Here is a 21,415-nt window from a genome sequence, read left to right as displayed (position 1 = left end):
ACTGACACGTTGCAGACCTAAATGGATAGTTTCCCATTTGTGGCTAAAAAAAAACCCAGCTAGCTGCACAACTTTGTGGTTAATGTAACAGCAGAGCAACCTGTTCGCCTGCATGACCCAAAGGGCCCTGCCAAACTAGGGGCCTGCTCCAGAGGTACCTTAGCAGAAGGCCACACGGGAGTCTGGCAGGTGCTCACAAGGCTGCAGGATGCCCGGGGCAGCGCTGCTGCTCTGCACAGCTTTCACCTCCCTGGCCCCTCCCCGCTGGCTCAGCTGGCTGCCAGCAGCAAAGCTGGGGGCACTCGGAGCACCAGACATCAGTGTTCCCCCCGAACAGCCCCACTCTAGGGCCAGCAGGGTGACAGGTGAAACACCAGCACTTGCTCAGAGCACTCAGTGTGGCACCGCCTGCCCTCAGCAGAGAACAAAGACAAAATAACACAGTGCAGGTGCAGGCTCATGCCTCAGTATGGATAATAATCCTTTCTTTGTGTGCTGAGTGGTGTGTGGTTTGTTTATGGCTACTATTACACCTGTTACTGCCTTGGATGATGAGATTCTGGCCAGCAAAGTGCCCTTTTTGTGGTTTCAAAGCACTGAATTAGCACTGAATTGTTGCCCTCTGCCTTCTTTTTGCACAGGGCCGCTGGCTGCAGTAGGAGCTCTGCACAAGAGTCATGGATGGTCCAACAGACCCTGCGCGTTGAGGCTAATTGAAGTTGCAAGAGTAAGTGCTAAAAAGCTTGTTCTACAAATAAACTCTGGAAGGCATCGGAAAGAGAGCTGCATTATTAAGATGAAGGCAGAAAGAGAGCAGGTAAGTAGCAGTACCCGTCTGCCATGCGGTACGGGACAGCAGTGCTGTCGGTCTGTGGGAGGGAGCACCACGTGCAGGTACAGAGTATTGCAGGAGAGTACCAATGGGCATTTGTGCAGAATGGAGTGGAATTTAGCATTTGAGGTCAGCTCATTATCTACCTGAACAAAAAACATTAAATGTTTTGGATAAATGGTTAGAAGTTCTGCTTCTATAAGAAAACTACATGAATAAATGGCACCCCACTTTGCCTTTATTTATGAAGCTTTTCTCCGTGGTTGTTCAAGCAGCACCCTGATCACAGTGGCACTCTGTGGCTGGCACCTGCTGAAGGCACTCTGACTCCTTGTCTAAATTTCTGAGAGAAAATGAACGGCCAATTTTGCATTTCTGACTGAAACCCAAACCTATGAAGTGTTCCATGTGGGGAATACAGTCATTATTACAGCCCCATGTAAAAAATGATGATTTTGAATACAGTCTTCTGGTTGTATGATCTGTGTGTACGAAGGAGAATGAGAACTGAGCCAGAAGAGCATCCCCAGAGTGCTGGGTGCGGTGTGCATTGCCTCAGCCTTGGCAGCAGCCCCTGACTGATGGCAGGCTGTGTCAGTCCCCGACCTCATGGTGCTGCCTGCCACTGCATGGAAAAGCAAACTTCTCTTTGTTTGCTTCTCCACCTATTTTTATTTCAGTCATTTAACCTTGTGCAGAGTTAGAAACCATTGCGCACTTGTCAGTTGCCTCAGATTTAATGCAATTGCACAATGGAAAATTCCCAACATAAAGGGTCCAAAATGGAGAACACATGTTATATTGGTCCCTTGGTGCAGCTGTCTGAATAATGTCCTGCTGAGCAGTTAAAGAAGGAAATCACCAGGAAATTTAAAACCTGTGGAATATTGGCTGCAGAGATGCAGTGTATATTTGGTTTGCCTTTTGTGTTGTTTTTTTTCTGAGTCAGGTAAGATTGGTGGTGTTATATTTTAGCATCAGCCAAGGTGCCTTATAGAAGTCAGGGCTGCACCAGCTACACTGGTTTTTAAGGTACCTGCTATATCAAAATGAGGAAAAGGAAGTGATATAGAAGTGAGATAAAAAGAGGGGAAAAGATTCCATCAGGAGATAGAAAAAATGGAAAAATAAAGGTACAGAAGTAGCTGGAGGCACATCTGTAATCAGCAGAAGGAGGATGCCATGAGGCAGCCAGGATGAGCTGCAGGTGATGCACACAAAGGGCAGGGAGCCTTTTTAGACCAAAACAAGAGCTAAAGCTATTCTAAGGCCTGGGCTAAGAAGGGAGCGATAAAGAACTGAGGCCTGGTGAACAAAGCACATCCATCATGGGGCGACAGGCGCACGGAGGTAGGCGAGGACAGAAGTGAAACAAGGCAGCAGCATAGCCAGGGCTGCAGCTGCCCTGGATGGCAGAAGCTGACTGAAATTCCCCCCCTGTCCCCATCTCATCCCACTCCATCAGTAGAAGTGCAGTACATCTCCCAGGAGCTCACCAAATCCCCACCTTTCTTCTCTGCCCTCTCTGCTGAGTTTCCTTTCTCTCTTCCAGGCACTGTCTGATATCTCATAAGAGAACACGTGTAAGCTGGTCCCTTGCTCTTCCTCCTTTTCACACTCTTCTACCTGGAATTTTTGCCCATTCCTCCTTTGTAAAAAGTGACACTGCTATATGCCCTTACCCCAGGCTCTGAAACTGCCACAGCTCCAGGACAAGGAGCTTCCCCACAGCTCTCCCAGACAACTGCACTTCCCACGGGTGCCTTCCTACCTCCTCTTAGCATGCTTCTTCCAGTCCTCCTCCACCTCTGTGATCTTTGCACACAGAGAAAACTGGAACATTAGACTTCCACATCTTATGTTTTAGTCATGGCTTCCCCTTTTGCAGAACCTCCCTCACACTATATACATCGAAGTTACTTGTCTGCTGCATTCCCAACCAGGTAACTTAAGCTTCTTTTTCCATTGTCACCTCATCCCTAGGCCTCTCTGTCTCTTTCCTCTTGCAACACAAGCCTTCCTTAGTAATGCCCCTTTCTAAACAAAACATCATTAGCCTTCATGTGTTTTATGGCTGCCACTTCCTTTTCTATCCATAAGCTCACTGAACATGCTGTTCGTAGTCATTGCCTGGGGTGTTCTTTCCCTCCAGCTCTGCTCTACGTTCTCTCCAGCATAGCCTCTGCCTCAGGCTCACCACTGAAACAGCTTTTGCCAAGATCTTAACAACGTTCTCAAGCTGAAGCGGAGACAGCCATCTCTTCCCATTCCTCTTATCTGCCTCCGGCACAGCCAGCTCAGCGCTTCTCGGCAGATGAGATACTTCTTCTTTCCTAGTTTTCACCTTTGCTTCTCTAATCACAAACATCTCTCTCCCAGCACAGTCTATGAAGATGCCTTCATCTCTCTTCTCTCTTGTTTAACACAGCTATGATAGTCTTTGACTCCCTCTCCATAGGCTTTACTCCTATGAAATCTCATCCGCAAACACAGACATCACCAGCGCTTCCATACAGACCTCCTGACCTGCTTCTCTGTCCCAGAGGGGCTTCTTCTCAACTAAAGGCCACCCCATTTGCTGCACAGATCCTGATCCCGTACCCAGCACCCTACTGGCCAGCGCAGCCCCACTGTGTCCCTCAGCCTGCTCTGTGCCACCAGTGGAACCACACCTGGAGCTGCCCTGGGTCGCTGCGGGGCAGTGCAGTGCAGGACACGTGCTGTCTCAGCCCCACTGTCCAATGCATCCAGTGTGGGACTGCAGGGCATGCTCAGCTTCATCTCCACCACACAGGAAAACAAGAAAATTGGCAGGATAATGACCTCAATAATAGAGACTGTGAGCATTATCTTTGGAGAGGCCAACTCTGCCTCTTAATGTTTGGCCAAAAAGCATTAAACTCTAGAGGGCTAAAAGCTACATTAATTCCCACACAAACAGGGCTTGTGACAGGGAGTTTGTATTCAGCTGAAGTGTTCATTATAGAAAATGAGTCTAATCTCATCTCTGGAATTGTCCCCACCTCCTTTTCCTGCAGCTCCCTGCGAGGTGCGCAGGGCCAAGCAGGCTGCACGCCATGCAGGCACGTCCTTGGGTCCCCTCAGCACTGGTGTTTCCTACATGAGCTGTACCTGCCTCTTCTGCAGGGCAATAAACTGCTTTGCAAAAGTCTGCTCTGTACAGCACAGACCTAAAAAGAACCATTCTGACAAATGCAAGATGTCTCAGTTTCTTAATCAGCTCAGTGTAACACTTTTTTCCCAAGATTAAAAGACTGCCATCTTTTAAAAGAGATTAAAACAAACATAATTCTTAGAAATATATAGAAACTACTTCACATTCAGTTTCTAAGATCGTAGCTTAATTCCCATCATGAAGCAATTCCTACATGACTATGCAATACTACTTCAAGTTTTTTCAGTCCCTTCCAACCTAAAGTCATTCTATGATTTTATCATATGATGTATCCTAAAAGCTGATTTCTTGGCATTGCTCCTATATTCAGTTTCACCTTAACACCACTCAGCAGTTGAATACATCAGAAGTAGAAATATATTGAAAACATTTTCATTTTTTTTTCTGGCTAGAATTTTTTTCCCAGATTCTTTTATATCCACTAAAAATCTTCTACAGCTTTAAGAAGTTTTGCATCACAGTTGCTTTCTGTGCAGAAAGATGACTGCATTGTCACATATGACTTTTACTGATAATGTCAATTTAATCAGAAGCGTCAGGCTGCCCTTGGGATTCCCTGCTTCTGTGTCCTCTCCATGCGGGGCTGTTTGCTAACTCTCCTCTCCCACGTAGTTTAGAAGCCATCTCTCTTCTACCTGCCACCAACATTTAACAAAGGCTCTATTTCATCTTGCACACTACACTGCCGTCAGGACATGCGGGAGCTCTCTGCAGCAAGGTGTAAGGCAGAACCAGGCAAATCCAGCACTTGAGAGCAGGAGGACACAGGGATATCTGGGCAGAGCACGTCTGCACCAGCAGTACTGGTATGCTGGCACTGGCTTGCAAGACAAACCAAACCTCCCATTAGAGACCAGAGCTCCAGCCCTCGGGTTTGTGAAGGATAAGGTGGCTGTGGCACAAGCATCACTCAGGTTGCTGCTGATCTCACTGAGGACTGCTGTAAATACCTGTCATGCTCTTCAGCTGCCTCCAAGGCTCCTGCATGACAGATCGCTCACATTAACTCCTGAACAAATAAGAAACTTATTAGTGCACAGAGAGAGCTGTGCAGCAAGGAAGTATTTAAGAGTTATTTATTCTGTGCCCGAGGCACATCTCAAAATCAGAAAAACAAACATGCTCTCTGTCCAAAGGGATTACACTCTGACTCTGTATTTCACGTGCTGGCAGAAGACTGGGAGTAAGAACTGGAGGAAGAAAGGGATGGGAGTGACAGTGCACCAGAACCACGGGCGGGTTAAGAGGTGTCACGAAGAGAGCCCCTCGCCAAACCTGACACAGAAGGTACTGAGCTGAGAATGCAGCTGAAGTCAAGCTGGTGACTCTTCCCCTCACCAAGTTAATCAAACTTGGAGACCAATCATCTTCCAGGCCAAAAGTTACCTCCAGCTGTTCTATTTTCCTCCTACATCCTCTTCTGCAGAAGCACCAAGCTGGTGGACAGGCCCAGACAAACACACAGCTTCCAAAGACACCCACAAACAGCTGCAGCCAGTGCCTGCTGCCTGTGATTGCAGAGCTGCACAGAAAGCATGCAAACGGAGGAAGCAAAAAGCACAGAGATTGCCCAAACTCAGCAACCGCCTCTATTAGAAAGGTGTTACACTTGTTTATAGCCAACTTCTTTACCTTAATGGGTTGTTACAGATTATGGATGGGGTTTTTAAGAGAGCTGTGCTTGAGAACAGAAAGCTTTCTTTTCTTCCTGCTCCCTTCTCCTCCTACATGCAGCCATGTATAATTCAGACACCGGGAAATAATGAAAAAGGCTAACAGTGATTGATTGTGGCGTGCAATGCAGTTGTGCATGCAAAGCAGGGATTAGCACAGGCTGAACAATGCTGCAAATAAGAGCCCAAGGACATGACAGAAAGATGCAGACAGGAGTGTAAGCGATCTCTTGAAACACAGCAGCACCCTCAGACCATAAATCTGTGTGCAGGTGCATGTGCTTGACATTATTATAATATATTTTCTTCTCAATGATTCTCCCACTGAAATGTTTTCAAAAGAACCTAAATATTAGGTTTTTTTGCACATTACATGGCAATAGTAGGAGCAATGAGGCTGAAGAGATTCATTTCAACACAGAGATCCTGCCATTGCAAGTGTAATGAAGGGTTTTGCAAAGGTGTAACTGCTACTGATTTTGCGCTGCTCTGTCCTGCTACAGCAATACTGTTTGGGTAACGATGTGGGAAGATTTAATAAGGATCTCCAAAGGGTCTGCCAGGCTCGTAGGTAGAACAAACTTTGCCTCCAGGCATCTCTCTTTGCTCCCATCAGCAGATGACAAAGCTCCATTAGCTGAGAGGCTTTCTCCCAGGGGCCTGCAACTGATGTCCTCTCTGCATGCACTGAATTTCAAGCAAACTGATGTCTTCGAATGCTGTCTTGATATTTCTTAAATAAATTAAAAACAAAAACATAAATCTGTGCTGATATATGTCTCACCATGCAACATATGCATCTGATGTTGAAGAAACACACTGCAGAACCAACAGCAAGCACCTCCAGCAACAATGCATGTCAACTGAAGAGAAAGGTTTTCAAAAGAAATCTAACACAAACTTTCACAAAGTGAGCCTCAAACAAGGGCTTTAATTCTCTGCATTTTCTGCATTTTAATTCTTATGCATTTTTTAAGTCCTTCATCGGCCAAAAATAGAATGAAGGCGAAGCGATCAGGCTGTGATAAAGCAGTGTCCCTCACAAAGTCCTCACACAACCTTTGCACTGCTCCTCAGTGCACAGGCCTGAGCCGACTGTCACAGCTGAGGGGTGAGTTGAGCAAGCAACTGAAAACAAGTCTATGCATTGAAGATGCTCTCTGGACTTAACTGATACGCACTCAGAGAAAGGAATTAAATCCAAATGCTCTTTCAACATACTCAGCACACCAAGCCAGGAATTTCTGTTGTAGCTGAGTCATTCTTCCTTTACTTGTGGTTTTTTTTGGGCACGGGCAGCAGAAGAATTCAATGCTGACACATGCTCTCCCTACAGGAAAGTCCATCCCATGCAATTGGATTGCAAGTTTTCAAAGACACCTTGTGAAGTGGGAAAGAGAATAAGGTCACTGATGTGATACTGCTGCCTACGTGGTTTCAAATCCACAAATGACTCTCCTCTTACACCCTTAAATGCCCACAGTCTGCAAGGCTGTGTTGGTCTCACCTCTTTTTGGTGGAACTTATATTGTGGTAGAACGTTTAATTCTTTTTTTTTTTTTTAATTGCCACAAATGTATAAATGCCAAAGAGAAGATGACTTTCAGTAGCTGAATATCTGCTAAAAAACTCATCAGGAAGGGAGGGATATGTCACACACAAGTAGGCACTTACCTGTCAAAGTGCTATTTCTGCTCTGAGATTCTGCTGAGAGGTTATAATTACATGCATTACAAAAAATTACTTTAACTGGAGAAAATAATGCGATGCACTGGGCAGACCTAACTAATACACCTGTTGTTTACAAACACTGTCATTGTTTTAGGAATTGGAGAGACCACAGGGCACTGTATGAGCTCATGTGTAGGAAATGACAGTCACATAGCTTCTGCTGGAACGTACACCAAAATGTGATTTATTTTATGGGTACACTTACAGAGATGTTTCGGCTCCCAGCCGGAGCTGTCTACCTGTATTCACCTGTGAGTAAAAGCTAATTCATAGCCCATGGAAAAGAGGGGGCACATTTAGGATATGACTCTTCACATACGTGCTTAAAATAAAGGCATAAATTCCCCAGAACCTCCAGTTTCTCCCTGCTCGCTACTGAAGAGCTTTAGAAAAGTGGCCCAGAATTTGATGTCTCTTATGCACATATGAACAGCTACAAGGGAGAAATCCCACTCGAGGTGATGGCCCTGTGGGTTTTGCCAGGGCTATTGGTCTGCTGAGATACAGAGCTCTGGCTCATCGCAACCAGAATCAACATGCAGTTCTAATGAGTAAAAAATTAAATATGCCAAGGGAAGCATTGACCATAAGGCAGTGATTATACAGAAGTAATCATCTGGCTATAAAGGGTAAAAATCGTTCTTACTGTATTATTTGGAAAAGGCTCAGTGCTGAATTGACATTGACAGCAACTGAAGATTGAAAGAATGTTGTTGGTTTAGATCATTATCTTGAGATTAAATATCTAAAACTCACTGAAAAATGAAACCTGAGCCTGAGAGAAAGCAAACAGCAGCAGTGGGCTCAGAGCTCAGAGCGGTGGACTCAGCCGCAGAGCTTCAGTCTCCGTCAGAAGGAAGTGCAGCAGTAACCGTTGTCCTGACAGACTCGAGCAATGTTAGTCACACGTCTGCTGTGTCAGTGTGTTTACAACAAATGGGAAAATGAATTCACTAGATTGCTACAACGCTGGCAAATGGTGCTCACAACAGCACACAGAAACCCTGTCCCGTTTCATTTCTTGAGATAATGGAAATGCCACTCACAGAGCCATCCTTTGCCTGCACATGCCCTTTCTTCAGGAAAAGGCATTGTGACTGGCATTTCTCTTCCCAGCAGCTTCTTTATTGCTCTCTCCTTTTTGTCCTTGGATATTCTGTGCAATCCAATGCCTTTGCAATGGTTGTGTTTATTGTATTTAGTGCATGTCTTTCCTCCTTGCTCTTTAAATCCCTTCTGAATTGCTGCACACTCCACCAAGACGCTCAGTCCTTTCGGAAGCTCAGGTCATTTTGTGTGTGGCACAGTTGTGTGTCACTGCAGGCTGAGGTGAGGGATGTCTGGCAGCACAGTGTGCCCAAACTCTGACCCCAGGGAGGGCTGTGGTGAGACAGGGTGAGGAATGTCCCCAAGCCCCTGCTCCGCTCAGGCAGAGCTGAAGCTCCCAGTGAGTAACCACTGCTGAACCTGGGCGCTGCATTTCCCCAAAGACCACTCCCTGTGCAGAAGGGACCAGCCAAACACGTGGCAGAAACACACTCCCAGCATTTTCAGACCTTTTTCTTTTTTTAAAAATAAGGTAGCTATAAGCAAACCAAACAGATTTCTTCCTACATTTTTAATGGCTTACTCCTGTGCACGAGCTGCCTTGCAATGAACGTCACAGCAAAGTTAACTTCCTTTAGTTTTGCTGTGATGTAGAATAATGATGGCATTACCTGATAAAGCTCTTTTTTCAGTGGGAAGAAAGGATTTTCTCCAACAAGGTATTTATTATCCCTGTATAGGATATATAGCTTACTACAGTGTCAGGCTGCAGTCCTGAAGCAAATCCCAAAGCCTGAATCCTGCATTCATGCTCAGAACCACTTCTCACAGCTGCAGCTACAGAAAAAAAACGGTGTTCTGTGAGGCACAGAAATACAGGCTGAGTAAGAGGAGTCCATTTCATTCATTATCAATTCATTACCTGCTAACCCCTGCAGGGATGGAGGAGAGGACAGTGATACACTGCGTGATTCTTAGCGGAGCACAACACGTGGGCATGTTTGGTGGAGGCAGAGCACAAACCTCATCTCACCCAAAGACAGACTGCCGTGTGTCATAGTGCTAATGCACAGATTATCTCAGCAGCAAATAAATTTTGTTGCTAAGATTGGAGTATTCAGGCAATTTGGGACGTGATTTGCTGGTATAAAAATACACTTTAAGAAAATAAACTGCTGTTACGAGCAATTTCACTTACTCAGAGGCACTGAAAGTGGGTTGGAGGAGGAAAATGGGACTGAAGTACTGAAACCTAAGCTCCCCATGACCAAAAAGGCTGTAACAGCTCTCTGTGCCAGCATGGGCTCCCTTTGGTGTGCTCCTCCTGCCCTCTGTGGTTCCCTCTTGAGCCCTGAGTCAGCCCCAGCCCCGCAGCAGTGCCATGCTCCATCTCCTTCGGGCTCACCCTAAGCCACAAAACTGTGGTGTGGATGTGGTTCCCCAGCACAGGGTGAAGCACAGCGCAGCCCTTGGATACTGGCAGTGCAGGGATGAGCTCTGGGTCCCCTCAGGGAGGGTGCACTGAGCAGCGGCCACCTGCTTTGCGTGGAAACACGGGATGTGCTGGTAACCACTGGCTAAGGAAGCATTTTTGGAGCTGACTACTGGCTGCAATCAATATCTCTCACCACAGCTTCACGGCAGGGAAAAACGAAATTCATCTCTTTTGTCACTCAGTAATGAAACTCAATTTCTACAGGACTTCGGCAGAGAGGGGCCATCCATTAGAGAGAAACCTGTGAGGTCAGGAGAGCCTCCTGCAGACTGTAGCTAACCAGCACACACAAGTTCAACGCCAAAGTGCCTTTCGGTGCCCTAAATGTCCATTTATGCAGAGGAGTCACTGACCAGCCCAGACATTAAGGTGCTGTAAATGGAAGGAATAGGATTAACATCCAGTAAAGCTTCAGCAGAGAAGATATTCTTGCACAAAATTAACCCAGCCATAGCTACTCAAGAATGCCACTTTTTAAACGAAGGGATTTAAAGATTACGAGAGGATTTGTATCCATCTGTCACATTTGGCCTGCTTTCATTGTACAAATCTTGCTCAGTCAAACTTCACTAAGAATCCTGTCAGCAGCTGCCTATTTTTAGATGAACTTGCTTTATTTGGTAGTTTCAATAAAATGATTTCCTAACAGGGAAGATTTACAAAAAGGGGCATTAGAACATTGAGTCCATCGAAGCTCCACTTTATTAATATTTGCATGCTGTGCTACAAAGGCTAAATTAATGTGCACAGTCGTACTGTTTTAATCCAGCAAATGGATGTAGCAGAATTCTACACACACACACACAAAAAAGCCTTTGCAGCCCACAAAATGATGGAGTTAGGATACCTAACCAGAAAAATTAGCTTCGACCCATTTTGACAAGTGCTTTTCTCTCTAGTGCACCTATAAGTACAGCATTTAAGTACAATATCCACCAATTTTTCTTCAAAGAACTCACTGATGGAAGAAAAGAAGGTGGAAAATGCTCTCCTGAGAAGAGAGGACTTCAGAACCATTTTGGAGATGGCTGAAGCAAAACCCAACCAGGCTCTGGGTGCCACCACCAAGGCAAGCATCCCGGCCAGCAACACTGCCCCGCACCCGGGATGGGTTTTGTTGATGGCTCACATCAGCTCCTGTCAGACAAAGCCGTGTTTGCCCCTTACACGATAATCACGGGTATTTCACTATTTTGATTTTAAAGACTGCTTTCCACTTTTTGTGTTTACTGCCAGCAGCTTCGTCTTCTCATTAAATAGATTTTGATAAGGAAAAAACATTAATAAAATACATCACCAACACAACAGGTCTGAGACTGAACAGTCTGAATAGCTGGAGAGCTTGGAATCGCGAACATCTGCTGCAGTGGCCTCAATCAGCACATTCTGTGTGCTCAGATCACAATCAGATCTTCCTTCAAGAGCAGGTAGCACCAGTTGTATGGTTTTAGTGAACAAGTGAGATGATCAGACTGATGAGCCTCTGCCATCTCGCTGTTTTAACCTCTAGAGGTATCTCTAGCTGATGAGCAGACTCAAATTCCGGCTTTTAATTTACAGAGAGTTGCATCCTCTCAGTTTTGAATGCTGTGACTTTACCAAAATGCTTATTTACATAGCTTTGCATTTCTGCATGATTGCTTTATTGTATGATATAAATCTCCAAGTGTGTGTTTGGAGCAGTTTAGTCTTTATTTTCTCTGTACAAACGTGCAGTTTTCAATAAAGGAAAACGCTATCTTTTTCTCCTCACAGAGGTTGGTAATTTTCTCCACTGTTTTCTTCCTTCCTAACAAACTTCAATCAATCAAAATGACTGAAGAGATGAAGTGACCAAATCAGCGTGACAGCAAAGGATCTACACTGTTCACTGGACTGGTAAATCCTCTGTTGAAATATAAGCAGAAGCAACAGAAAGCGACAACTTTAAAAACCTTATTTTTTAAGCATCATTAAAAACTGGATGAAAACGCGATGAAAAATATAGCCTGAGCCCCTGGTTTAACTGTGCTGTCCTTCAAGAACTCCTATGACGCACAGCTCCTTAAGCACTACACGTACAGTCTGCAAAGGCACTGCAAGTTGCTTGAGAGCTTCTGAGATCAAAGCAGTTTAGGAGAATGAGGCGCATTTACTGGGTGAGTGTGTGAAAGGAACTGATGAATTAACAGAGCATTGTAATTGCTTCAAGTCACTAAAGCTCACAGCCCTGCAAGTACCCAGAACAGACACTGCACGTGGCATTTTAAGTTGCTTGAGCATTTGAGATAAAAGACATTGATAGTGAGCAGGAGTCTCAGCAGGAGACTGAGTATCCAAGTGTTCTGAGTATTTCTCAGCACTGCATTGTAAGCACAAAGTGACACCACAAAACAATACAAGCTTGTCAATGCTCGCTTTTCCAGAGCTGGCCTAAGGCTGAGAAGCCAGGGGATGATTAGTATAGCAGTATGGGAGGCTATTTTGGAAGATTAGCAAACACCATCCAAAGCATCTGTTCTTTTTCCTCTGTAATCATAAAGGAGACCTGGCATCAGGACAACTGATCCCAAAGCTGAAGGATTCAAAAGCTAGGACACTTCTAACTACTTTCAAACTAAATGCTAGCAAAAAGTAGTAGCTATAATTACAAACCCTCAAAAATCTAGACTGTCACGACACAATCATCAGAGCCCTGTAACTGCACTAATAAAATGCCTCTGACATTTTACCAGTAATCTGTTCTTGTCTATCCACATGATAGAATCATAGAATGGCCTGGGTTGAAAAGGACCACAATGATGATCAGTTTCAACCGCTCCCCTCATCAAACATTTAAAAATCAGACTCTGTGACCACCCAGTCCATGCTAAGTGAGCTCAAAAACAAGTTAGTTGTGAAGAAGAATCCAGCAATGTGCAAGACATCCATTTGACAAAAACATTTTAACAGGCTTCACGATCCCTTCAAAGACTGGAAGTGAGCAACTTGTTTTCAGTAACGTGACTTAGAAAGAAGTAAAGATATACCTGCTTCATCATAGGATACAGTCAATTTTTCCAGCATTTCTCGATCAATTGATAAAATCTGCTGTTCCAGGATGGTCTGATAAGACATCACACTGTTCTCCTTGTCCTTCTCATAGTCCTGAAGATGTTGTTTCAGGACTTCAGGCAGGCGGGACTTCACATACTCTGCTGCTGACTATGTAGAAAAGAAACAAAGGTTTAATTAGCATTTCTGCTTCTGAAAAGCTTCATGTATGTTCATAGCATTATTATTAGTATTGTTTTCAGTTAAAGCACTATCAAATTCAATAATCCATACAATAGAATACTCTTAGTACTACCAACTCTATAGTGCTAAAATCAACAGGTCATTTCTCTGCCAAAATTACCCTGTGTGCCCAGAACTCCCACGGATGCAGGGCTATAACAAAACAAGTTCCTCTGAGCAAACGCACAGTCCTACTCTCCAGCAGGATGCACAAGTCATGGCTTCTCCATTAACAATGTGCTGTTTTGATTGTCCATTTGAGATGCTCCATAAACAGCAAACTGAGAGACACAGAGTAACTCAAACAAATCTCCTGCATTCCCTGGGATTGCCGTGGAGCACTGATGTGTGAATGGGATTTAGGCTTTGATGCTCAGGTAGCCTTCACGGCCCTCACCACGTGCCTTGTCATCTAGTGCAGCGCTGCCAGTTTGTTACATCTCTGCTGATGAGCTCTGCCTACCTTTCGGTTCAGTACAGGATCATCATGTAATGTTTCCCACCCAAAATAACATATAAAAACAGCAGTGAAAATATGTTATAAAAATAAATTCAATTTTCCTTCAGCAGGAAGGGTATGGCAGTCCAGAAGAAGTTAACCATGCTTGAATAGGAACATAACACAATGCCTACATTCCTTCATCATAAACCTACTTTGAAAATAATTTTTAAAGTATCAAGAGACTGAATGGAATCCCTTCACCTGCTATTGTTACATAACCGGGTTTGGACACGGAGACTGCAGATGTGTTACACATCCACAGAGAATTCGTGATTGGTCACAGAGACAAAAAATTAAGACCATAAGAAAACAGAAATTAACACAAGGTGGCATGGTTGTACCAGTGTTACAGAGCAACACGCAGAAAGCGCACAGGGCAGTAAATGAGAAGAGCATCTGGCTCTGGACAGGTGCCCACTGCCAGCATTGCTGCTGCAGCCACTCTGCGCGGGATGAGGCACCAGCAGCTCACTGAGAAGAGAAAAAGGATAAACACAACATTGCTTCAGGCCTGGGACTGACCACAGCTTAGCCCTGCTCAGCAGCATGCTCTCCTGGGTCTATATTTAGTTTTCCAAAGTCAATGGCTGGTTAAATCACAACCTTAAAATATCACTGAAGTTGTGTTCGATTTATCTGCAGGCTAAGCCATGTGAGACGAATGAAATTATTCTACAAAACCAAACAAACTGTCCACATGAGTACAACATATTTGCTGTTACAGTTTAATAGCTGTTTTCTTCCAAGGGAAGGCCAAAAGACACACTGTACAGTAATTATTTAGTCCACGTTCAGGCATTTATATTTAATGTTTGCTTTGAGAAGAGGCTTCAGTCTGCAGGAGGTATTTTTGTGCTCTCCCACTGCAGCAATTCCAAAGAGCAGAAAGCAGAAGAAGAGTTCATACACATTCATTTTCCTGCGCCATCTGAGCAAATACATGCACACCAGTGGCTGTAAACACTGTCACTTCTGACCCACAGACCTCACAACCTGAGCAAAAGCCCAGAGACAGATGGATGGGAGCAGATGGGAACACAACCAGGACCAAAGGCGCTGGCTGTGAGGAGGCAGCCCCAGCGAGGCACCTGCAGCACAGGGCCGCCTTCACCGCTGACATCAGGACACCCACAATCCACCCAAGTGCCTTTTCCTGAGATGCTCACATTCCTAGAGCTCCTCCTGCCGTGCTTCAGGGGACGCTGTTGCACTGAGTGCTTGAAGTCATTCCCAGCAGCACTCCTGACCCAGAAGGGATACATGTGCACCAGGGCTAGACATTTCCAAACATATGTGCAGCAATTACTTTCCCGCTGAAGTGTTACTCTGCCAAGCAGGATACAGCCAGCCTGGAGCCCAGGGCTGCAGGTAGCTGGCACAGCCTCCAGCCTTGAAGGACAGCAAGCACATGGGGCTGAGACTGATCTGAATATGGATTTGAAAAGAATTCTCAATAGATTTTGAAACGTCTGCCTTCCATGCCACAGCTAGATACTGAGCTGTAAAGTAATGACAAAATGGATACGAACTCCTCGGCATTTACACCAATTGCTTTTAAGGTATTTCATTCTACTATCATCTTACACACCTACCTACAGTGAAATAACTTGAGAATCACAGAGTCATAGAATCATTAACGTTGGAGAAGACTTGCAGAGCTTATTCACAAAAAGTCAATTTGTTCTCCACAACCCTACATGTAAATCACATCAGGAAATGCTGAAATCCCCCACTGTGTCTCAGTCAAAACCTCCAAAGCACCCATAGCCCTTCAGCAAATTACCAACATTTATAACCGATGGGAAATACTTATTCTAAGTATTTTCTTTCTTTCTTTCTTTTTTCTTTTTTTAGTTATGCCAAGTGCCACCCTTTGCTCTGCTTTCTGAAGCATCTCCTTCTGGGAGCTCCCTTATATGTGGGGAAGTAAAGGTCTACACTGGTTAATTAACAATGTCTTTGTGAAGCTACTTCAGGAGTCAAGTGGCAGCTTGAGCAAGAAGTCTCCTTACACAGTCACATCTCACACAAAAGGAGCTGAATATTTGGTGTGTGTTAGAAAGAGCCACCTCTGTAAAGGAAAGTCTCAGCCTGGCCTCAGTTGTTTTACATGCGTTCTGCAGGCTGCTGCAGCTCAACACTTCTCAAGTCTGGAATTACCAATCTGCTCAACCTGTAAAATTCAGGCTTCTACCAAAGCAAACTCATGGCTCCGCACATTCCTGCCACCTGAAATATGTCCTCAGTGGATGAGCAGCTGCCCCGTATGTCCCACAAAGCTGTGTTGGTGGCCAAACAGCAAATGGGGATGTGCGGCCAGAGGGTCTGCATCCATCGGCACACCCGTGGGCATGCAGGAGGAGACCAGAGTGCTCCAGCATCAAATGTGCCAATGGAGAAACCAAATGCTAAGCAGATCCATGGCTCTGTGAGAAAGGAGTGCTACAGACAACAGTGTGGGAAGATGAGCACAAGTGCACACACAGGAGGTGGAGAAGCTAAGGAGATGGAACAGCTGTGAGCCCTAACACAGACCTCCAGTGCAAAGAACGGAAGATGAGGACTTCCTTGCCTGAGACCTGTGCTCCTCATCGGCTGCAGTGATTTACAGGGACAGGAGGGAAACTACAGATGTCTGACCTTAATACTCTTGAGACAATTTGTCCTGTCTGCCTTGCTGCTGCAAGCATCCACGGACCACAGGAAAATACAGATCCATTTTAGAGAGCAGTACTGCTGGCATAGCATCTACACTGAAGGATTAAAAACAAAATCAAGATTCTTTTGACACATCTTTCTGCCTCTTCTTGTCACTGTGCTTGAAGGTCACAGGGTCACTACTACATGCTTCAGAGACAACACATCAGGAGTTGCTGGGCAAGGGCAGAGTTGCCATTATGGAAAAGGGGCACATTGCTCACCTCCTGGTTCACCTGAGGGAAGGATCTTGGAAGGAAGCACACGCACAGTCAGAATGTAATAATGAGCATGGAAACAAGTGGAGACTGGAGTAAAAAATGACTTAAAGCAAGCCAAGGTGTCAAGAAAAGTTTCTGCAAGTCCATTTGTAATAAGAAAAAGACAGGCAAATGTTGGTCTACAGCTCAGCAGAGTAGAAAAGCTTTTGACAGATGATGCCATAAAAGCTGAAGTGTTTGCAGTCTCATTTTGGCTACAGTATGACTGCCTTTACTTTCCTGCATTCAAGTGGCAATTTATATCAGAGGAAGGTAACCAAAATCACAAGACAGAATAGGGAAAGAATATGTTAGGAAGTGTTTGTAAAGATCAGGGTTTTCCAGCTGGCTGGGCCAGATGAAATTAGTTCAGCTGTAGGTGGCTGACTGAAACAATTTCTTTAACAACTTCTGTCTTTGAAAATTCACAGAGGACAGCGAGACACTATTTGGAAAGGGCAAATGCAGGGACTACTTTTAAAATAGTATAAAGGAAGAGAAGTGGAATAACAGAGTAGGCAGTTTAACTTCGGTGCCTAAAAGTGGAATGAAAGATCAAATGATCCCTATTATGAGAAAGCAACAAGAACTGTAAGGCTCAGCCAGCAAAGTGCTTCTCCTGGGGCATGCAGAGATGCAGTAACGTGGTTCCCATCAGTGCAGACTGGGGAGCAGCTCAAGGACTGCACCAGAAGTACTGCTGGAAATATGCAATGCTCCCACTTGAGATTTCACATTCCACATTTTAGACTAGAACTCCTTAGCAAGGATACTTTTCAACACATGTTTCTGGGCTAATATCTCAAAATAAACTGATAAACAAAACCTAAAAAATCCACCATACCACAATTCATTACACAAAGAACAGTGCCCTTAACTTGCTAGATATCTTACACTGAGATGAGAAAAAATGAGGTTGTGGACAAGAAATGTATTCCAGTCCATCAGTGATTTTTTTGCAGCAGTTTCCTGTTTATTTCAAAAAAGTACACTACAAAAATACATTTTAAATAAATGCTTATATATATAAACTCAGATTGCTGGGATAAAAAACAACACCTCAAGTAAATGAAGGCCCCCAAGTCAATCTACCTGTGCGCACTGCCCTCTGGCACACAGCAGCCAGGGCCAACCAGGAGAGCTCCACCAGCACGTTCCTCGTGCTGTGCTCAAGCACATTTATTCCCACTTCACTATAGTTACAAATGAAGCTGCACAGCCCTAAACCTTTAAGAGGTGTTTTCGACATCTCAATGCTCTATTGGGTGCTGACTGTACATAGAAACGGTTACAGAACACTCTTTGGATCCCTGCCCTGATGAGAGCTTTGCTCAGGCCGATGCCGCTCCTTCATCAGCAGGAGCCACAAATAACTCCCCTGAAGTCAGTGGAATTTTGCTATGCCAAACCCCTTGGACAAAGGACGTGAGTCTATTAATAGTTATTCAGAAGGAAAACATGATAGCAAAACATAATCTACTCTCAAGAGGATAATGCAAGGTCTACAAATGGCACTGGGATGAACATTTTGCCCTCTACAGCAAGGAACTATTTAAAGAACAAACAAGTCAAAAGGAACTCATTAGCAGTGTTTTCCCATATAAACTTCTGGTGTGCTTAGCCCTCTGTATCTATTAAAAAGTGTGCCCTTTTTTTCCCCCCTCAAAAATGACTATTCAAGCCAATAACTTGCTACTGGTCAGTAAGTGTCCTAGGAAAGCCAAGCCCAGAGTTTAACCAAGGCTGGTAGCAAAAGCATGATGTGAGAAATGCTTGCAGGACTCAGAAATACTCTCTGAGGCCTTTCAACAGCACTAAGAACACCGCTGGTATTTTGCAATCCATGCACAATTTATTTCCATAGCAGGAAAAATATTAGCCTCACAAACATCTTTAGTCAATCAGAGGCTGTATAATCATGAGAAAATTAACCTGATTCCAAGGAGATGTATAAAGTTCAAATTAGTATTCACACTGGATTGTCGGAGATATATTTAATCTATAATTACAGTAATCCACAGCTGCTTCAACTGTAGAAAATAATGAATTGCCCAGTGAGAGCCGGTGCCCATGAAATGGAAAGCAAAGGCCATCTGTTGTGGAGCTTCCTCTGATTCTGTGCTTTGAGCACAGAGAGCTTGATCTCCTTTGACACAGCCTATATGTGATTTATGGCTGCAAGCCCTCCAAGCAGCCATATCACCAAACAGAGGGAATAAAAATAAAAATGATAAATGATGATGATTTATGGCTTTACATTATGTATTTGAGTTTCTTCCTTAAGACAGCACTTGTCACTGACTTCTTAAATAGACTTATTTAAATGTCCTGGAATGAGAAGCAAGTAAGTCAACAAAATCTGTAATGTAAAAATTACAGGCTGTGCTTTGCCTCCCACTCCCCCCTCCATTAGTCACATAAGAACACGTTCCCTTACGTTGAGCACGCACTTGAGTGCCAGCATGGGGCTCATTATTCTAGGACACGGATCAGAAGAGGTGAGAGTAAAGGCAAAACCATCACTTTCCATCTTCCACTTAGGCAAGGGACAGCAAAATACTTCAATAACTCATTTTTGAATAAATAATCTTAATTAATTAAAATTACCCAAAGTGCTCCGTATGATGGAGTCAAGCAGTCACTCATTCTACAGACGAGGAAAGGAACTGAGTGCAGAGACTGACCTGTCAGAGATGACACTGTAATTGGCAGAGCTACAAGGGTTGCTTCGGAATCTGGATGTCTAATTAAAAGATTAATTCTATCAAATCAAGAGGGAGCGTTATGATTATCTTGTCTGACATCTTGAAGCAGAAGGACCATAGAACTTCCTTCTCATTGCTTGAATAAGCCATTTAGAAAAAATTTCTACTCTGAAACAGAGACAGAGAATCTCCTATTGCCCTTGGAAGTTAATTATCCTTACTGTTAGAGGATAATTTCACATACCGAAGAAAATGTTCACATTATTTCCAGTCTGAATCTACTATTATCTGTGACTTTCCAATACTGAATCAAGTAAAATGTCTGCTCACCTACCTTCCCTTTTCTCATGTAAATACATGCAAATTGATCAAATCACCCCATTATCTTCTCATTGATAACCTAAATAGATGGAGCTCATTGAATAGCACATTATTAGTAGTCAGGTTACTGTACAGGCTTCCTAATCTTTTTGAGCACTCCTGGTTCCCCTCCGTTAGCTGCAGTTCCCCAACTCTGCCCTTAGTGGTACTGGGACCTGGGACCATGCCATGCTGCAGTGCAATACCAAACCACCCCTTTGCTACCCATGTACAGAACATTTCTTGCTCTCCATTGCCATGAGATCTCATCCTCAGTGCAGGCACCCCTCAGCCTTCTGCTGTATTAGCTCTACAGCCTTACAACCTACTGTACTGAAAGGCATGCTCTGTGCATGCTTTCACCAAGCAAATGTATCCAATTACTCTGGATTTTCAACTGACTTTCATTATTTATCATGTTCTGATCTTTGATACAATTATTACATCCCAATCATACAAGAGCCAGGAGGGCTTTCCTTATGAATATACCTACTCAACGTCTGCTCAAAACTGCCATGAAGCCTATCATGTAAACTGAATTTAATCCCTTTAATATATGCTTTGTTGATTTGAAAGTATTCAAAGCAGCAAATACATCAAGTCAGAATACATATCCTTCTTGTATGTTTTGGTTAAGCATCATTACAACTATTATTGTCAATGAACACAGTGAGATATCACCATGGAGGGGAATCCTATCCCCAAGGAAAAGACACACACTCCTTAATGAACAGAGATACACACCGAGGGGCAGAGGCTGCTCCTCCTGGTGGATGTGCTCCCCCTGGGGGGGACCCAGACATGCTGGAGAATGGGCCAACACAAATGTCACGGAGCTCAGCAAAGCTGGGATGGTTTTGCCCAGAGGCAACAAAGTTCAGGGAGACCTTATCTGTGTGCACAAAGGATGAAGCCAAATTCCTCTCAGATGCGCACAGTGAATGGCCAAGAGACAGTGGGCACAAACCAAACTACAGCAACTCTACCTAACTACCAGAAACACATGGCTGCCTCCAGCCTCAGCCCCTTCGACACACTGTGAAACCTTCCCAGTAACTCAGGAGGGTGATGCTGGTGATGCTCCACCCAGGTCTATTCCAGGTCTTTAGACAACTGCATATGTGCACCAAAAAAAAAAAAAAAAGCTTCAGTAAATACATTAAGAATAATGAGAATAAGCAAAGTTACTACCCTAATAAAAGCAAATGCATTAGCACTTAAATTGCACATGCATAGATACAAATTCTGAATCCTAATTGTGCTGGGAAGCCAATTATTATTCATGTTCTTTTTAGGAGAAGAATTAAGATTAGTAGGTAAATTAAACTGAAAATTACCACAGACAAAGCCGTAATTTTATAATACTCCGGGTAGTTTTAACTAATGAGAAACTGAAGCTCACTGTAAAGATGATGTATTTCAAAAGTCCTGGAAGACAAACCAAAAGACAAACGATAATTACGACTTCCGTGTCCACTTGGCCGTAGGAGACATTACTGTTTGGCACACGAGACTCATATCTGTACTTACCAACAGGCATCATTTAACTAATGGAACAAAGAAAGACTACTTGAATTAATTATTAAAAGTGAAGTATGAATGTCAAGGTTTAACTCAAATCTACTGATAATGGTTATCAGTACTAACGGAGGAGTAACCAAA

The 21,415-nt window shown here is 44.0% G+C and overlaps 2 protein-coding genes across 11 annotated transcripts in view; one reads left to right on the top strand and one right to left on the bottom strand.

Moving 5' to 3' along the window:
- Nucleotides 1-18,932, top strand: part of B3GALNT1 (beta-1,3-N-acetylgalactosaminyltransferase 1) — a 56,849-nt gene extending 37,917 nt beyond the window's left edge. For 3 of the 6 annotated variants that reach the window (XR_005862268.2, XM_040705903.2, XM_040705902.2), the window contains 2 exons: nt 642-817; nt 10,927-18,932. Coding sequence is in view for 2 of the 6 variants with exons in the window: in XM_040705903.2 (XP_040561837.1) it covers nt 642-817; nt 10,927-11,148 (398 nt within the window). In the remaining 4 variants the exon portion in view is untranslated. Of the gene's footprint in view, nt 1-641 lie in introns of all 6 variants that reach the window. The other 3 variants (XR_005862269.2, XR_005862266.2, XR_005862267.2) reach the window with 3 other exon arrangements.
- Nucleotides 1-21,415, bottom strand: part of PPM1L (protein phosphatase, Mg2+/Mn2+ dependent 1L) — a 103,462-nt gene that overhangs the window by 14,799 nt on the left and 67,248 nt on the right. For all 5 annotated transcript variants that reach the window (XM_046898730.1, XM_426717.7, XM_046898732.1 and 2 more), the window contains one exon: nt 12,983-13,157. In XM_046898730.1, the coding sequence (XP_046754686.1) occupies nt 12,983-13,157 (175 nt within the window). The remainder of the gene's footprint in view (nt 1-12,982; nt 13,158-21,415) is intronic.

The sequence above is a fragment of the Gallus gallus genome, chromosome 9 (assembly GCF_016699485.2).
Source record: "Gallus gallus isolate bGalGal1 chromosome 9, bGalGal1.mat.broiler.GRCg7b, whole genome shotgun sequence".
NCBI classification, from domain to species: domain Eukaryota; kingdom Metazoa; phylum Chordata; class Aves; order Galliformes; family Phasianidae; genus Gallus; species Gallus gallus.
The sequence above is the reverse complement of the archived record's forward strand: the minus strand, read 5'-3'. Positions and strand labels throughout refer to the sequence as shown.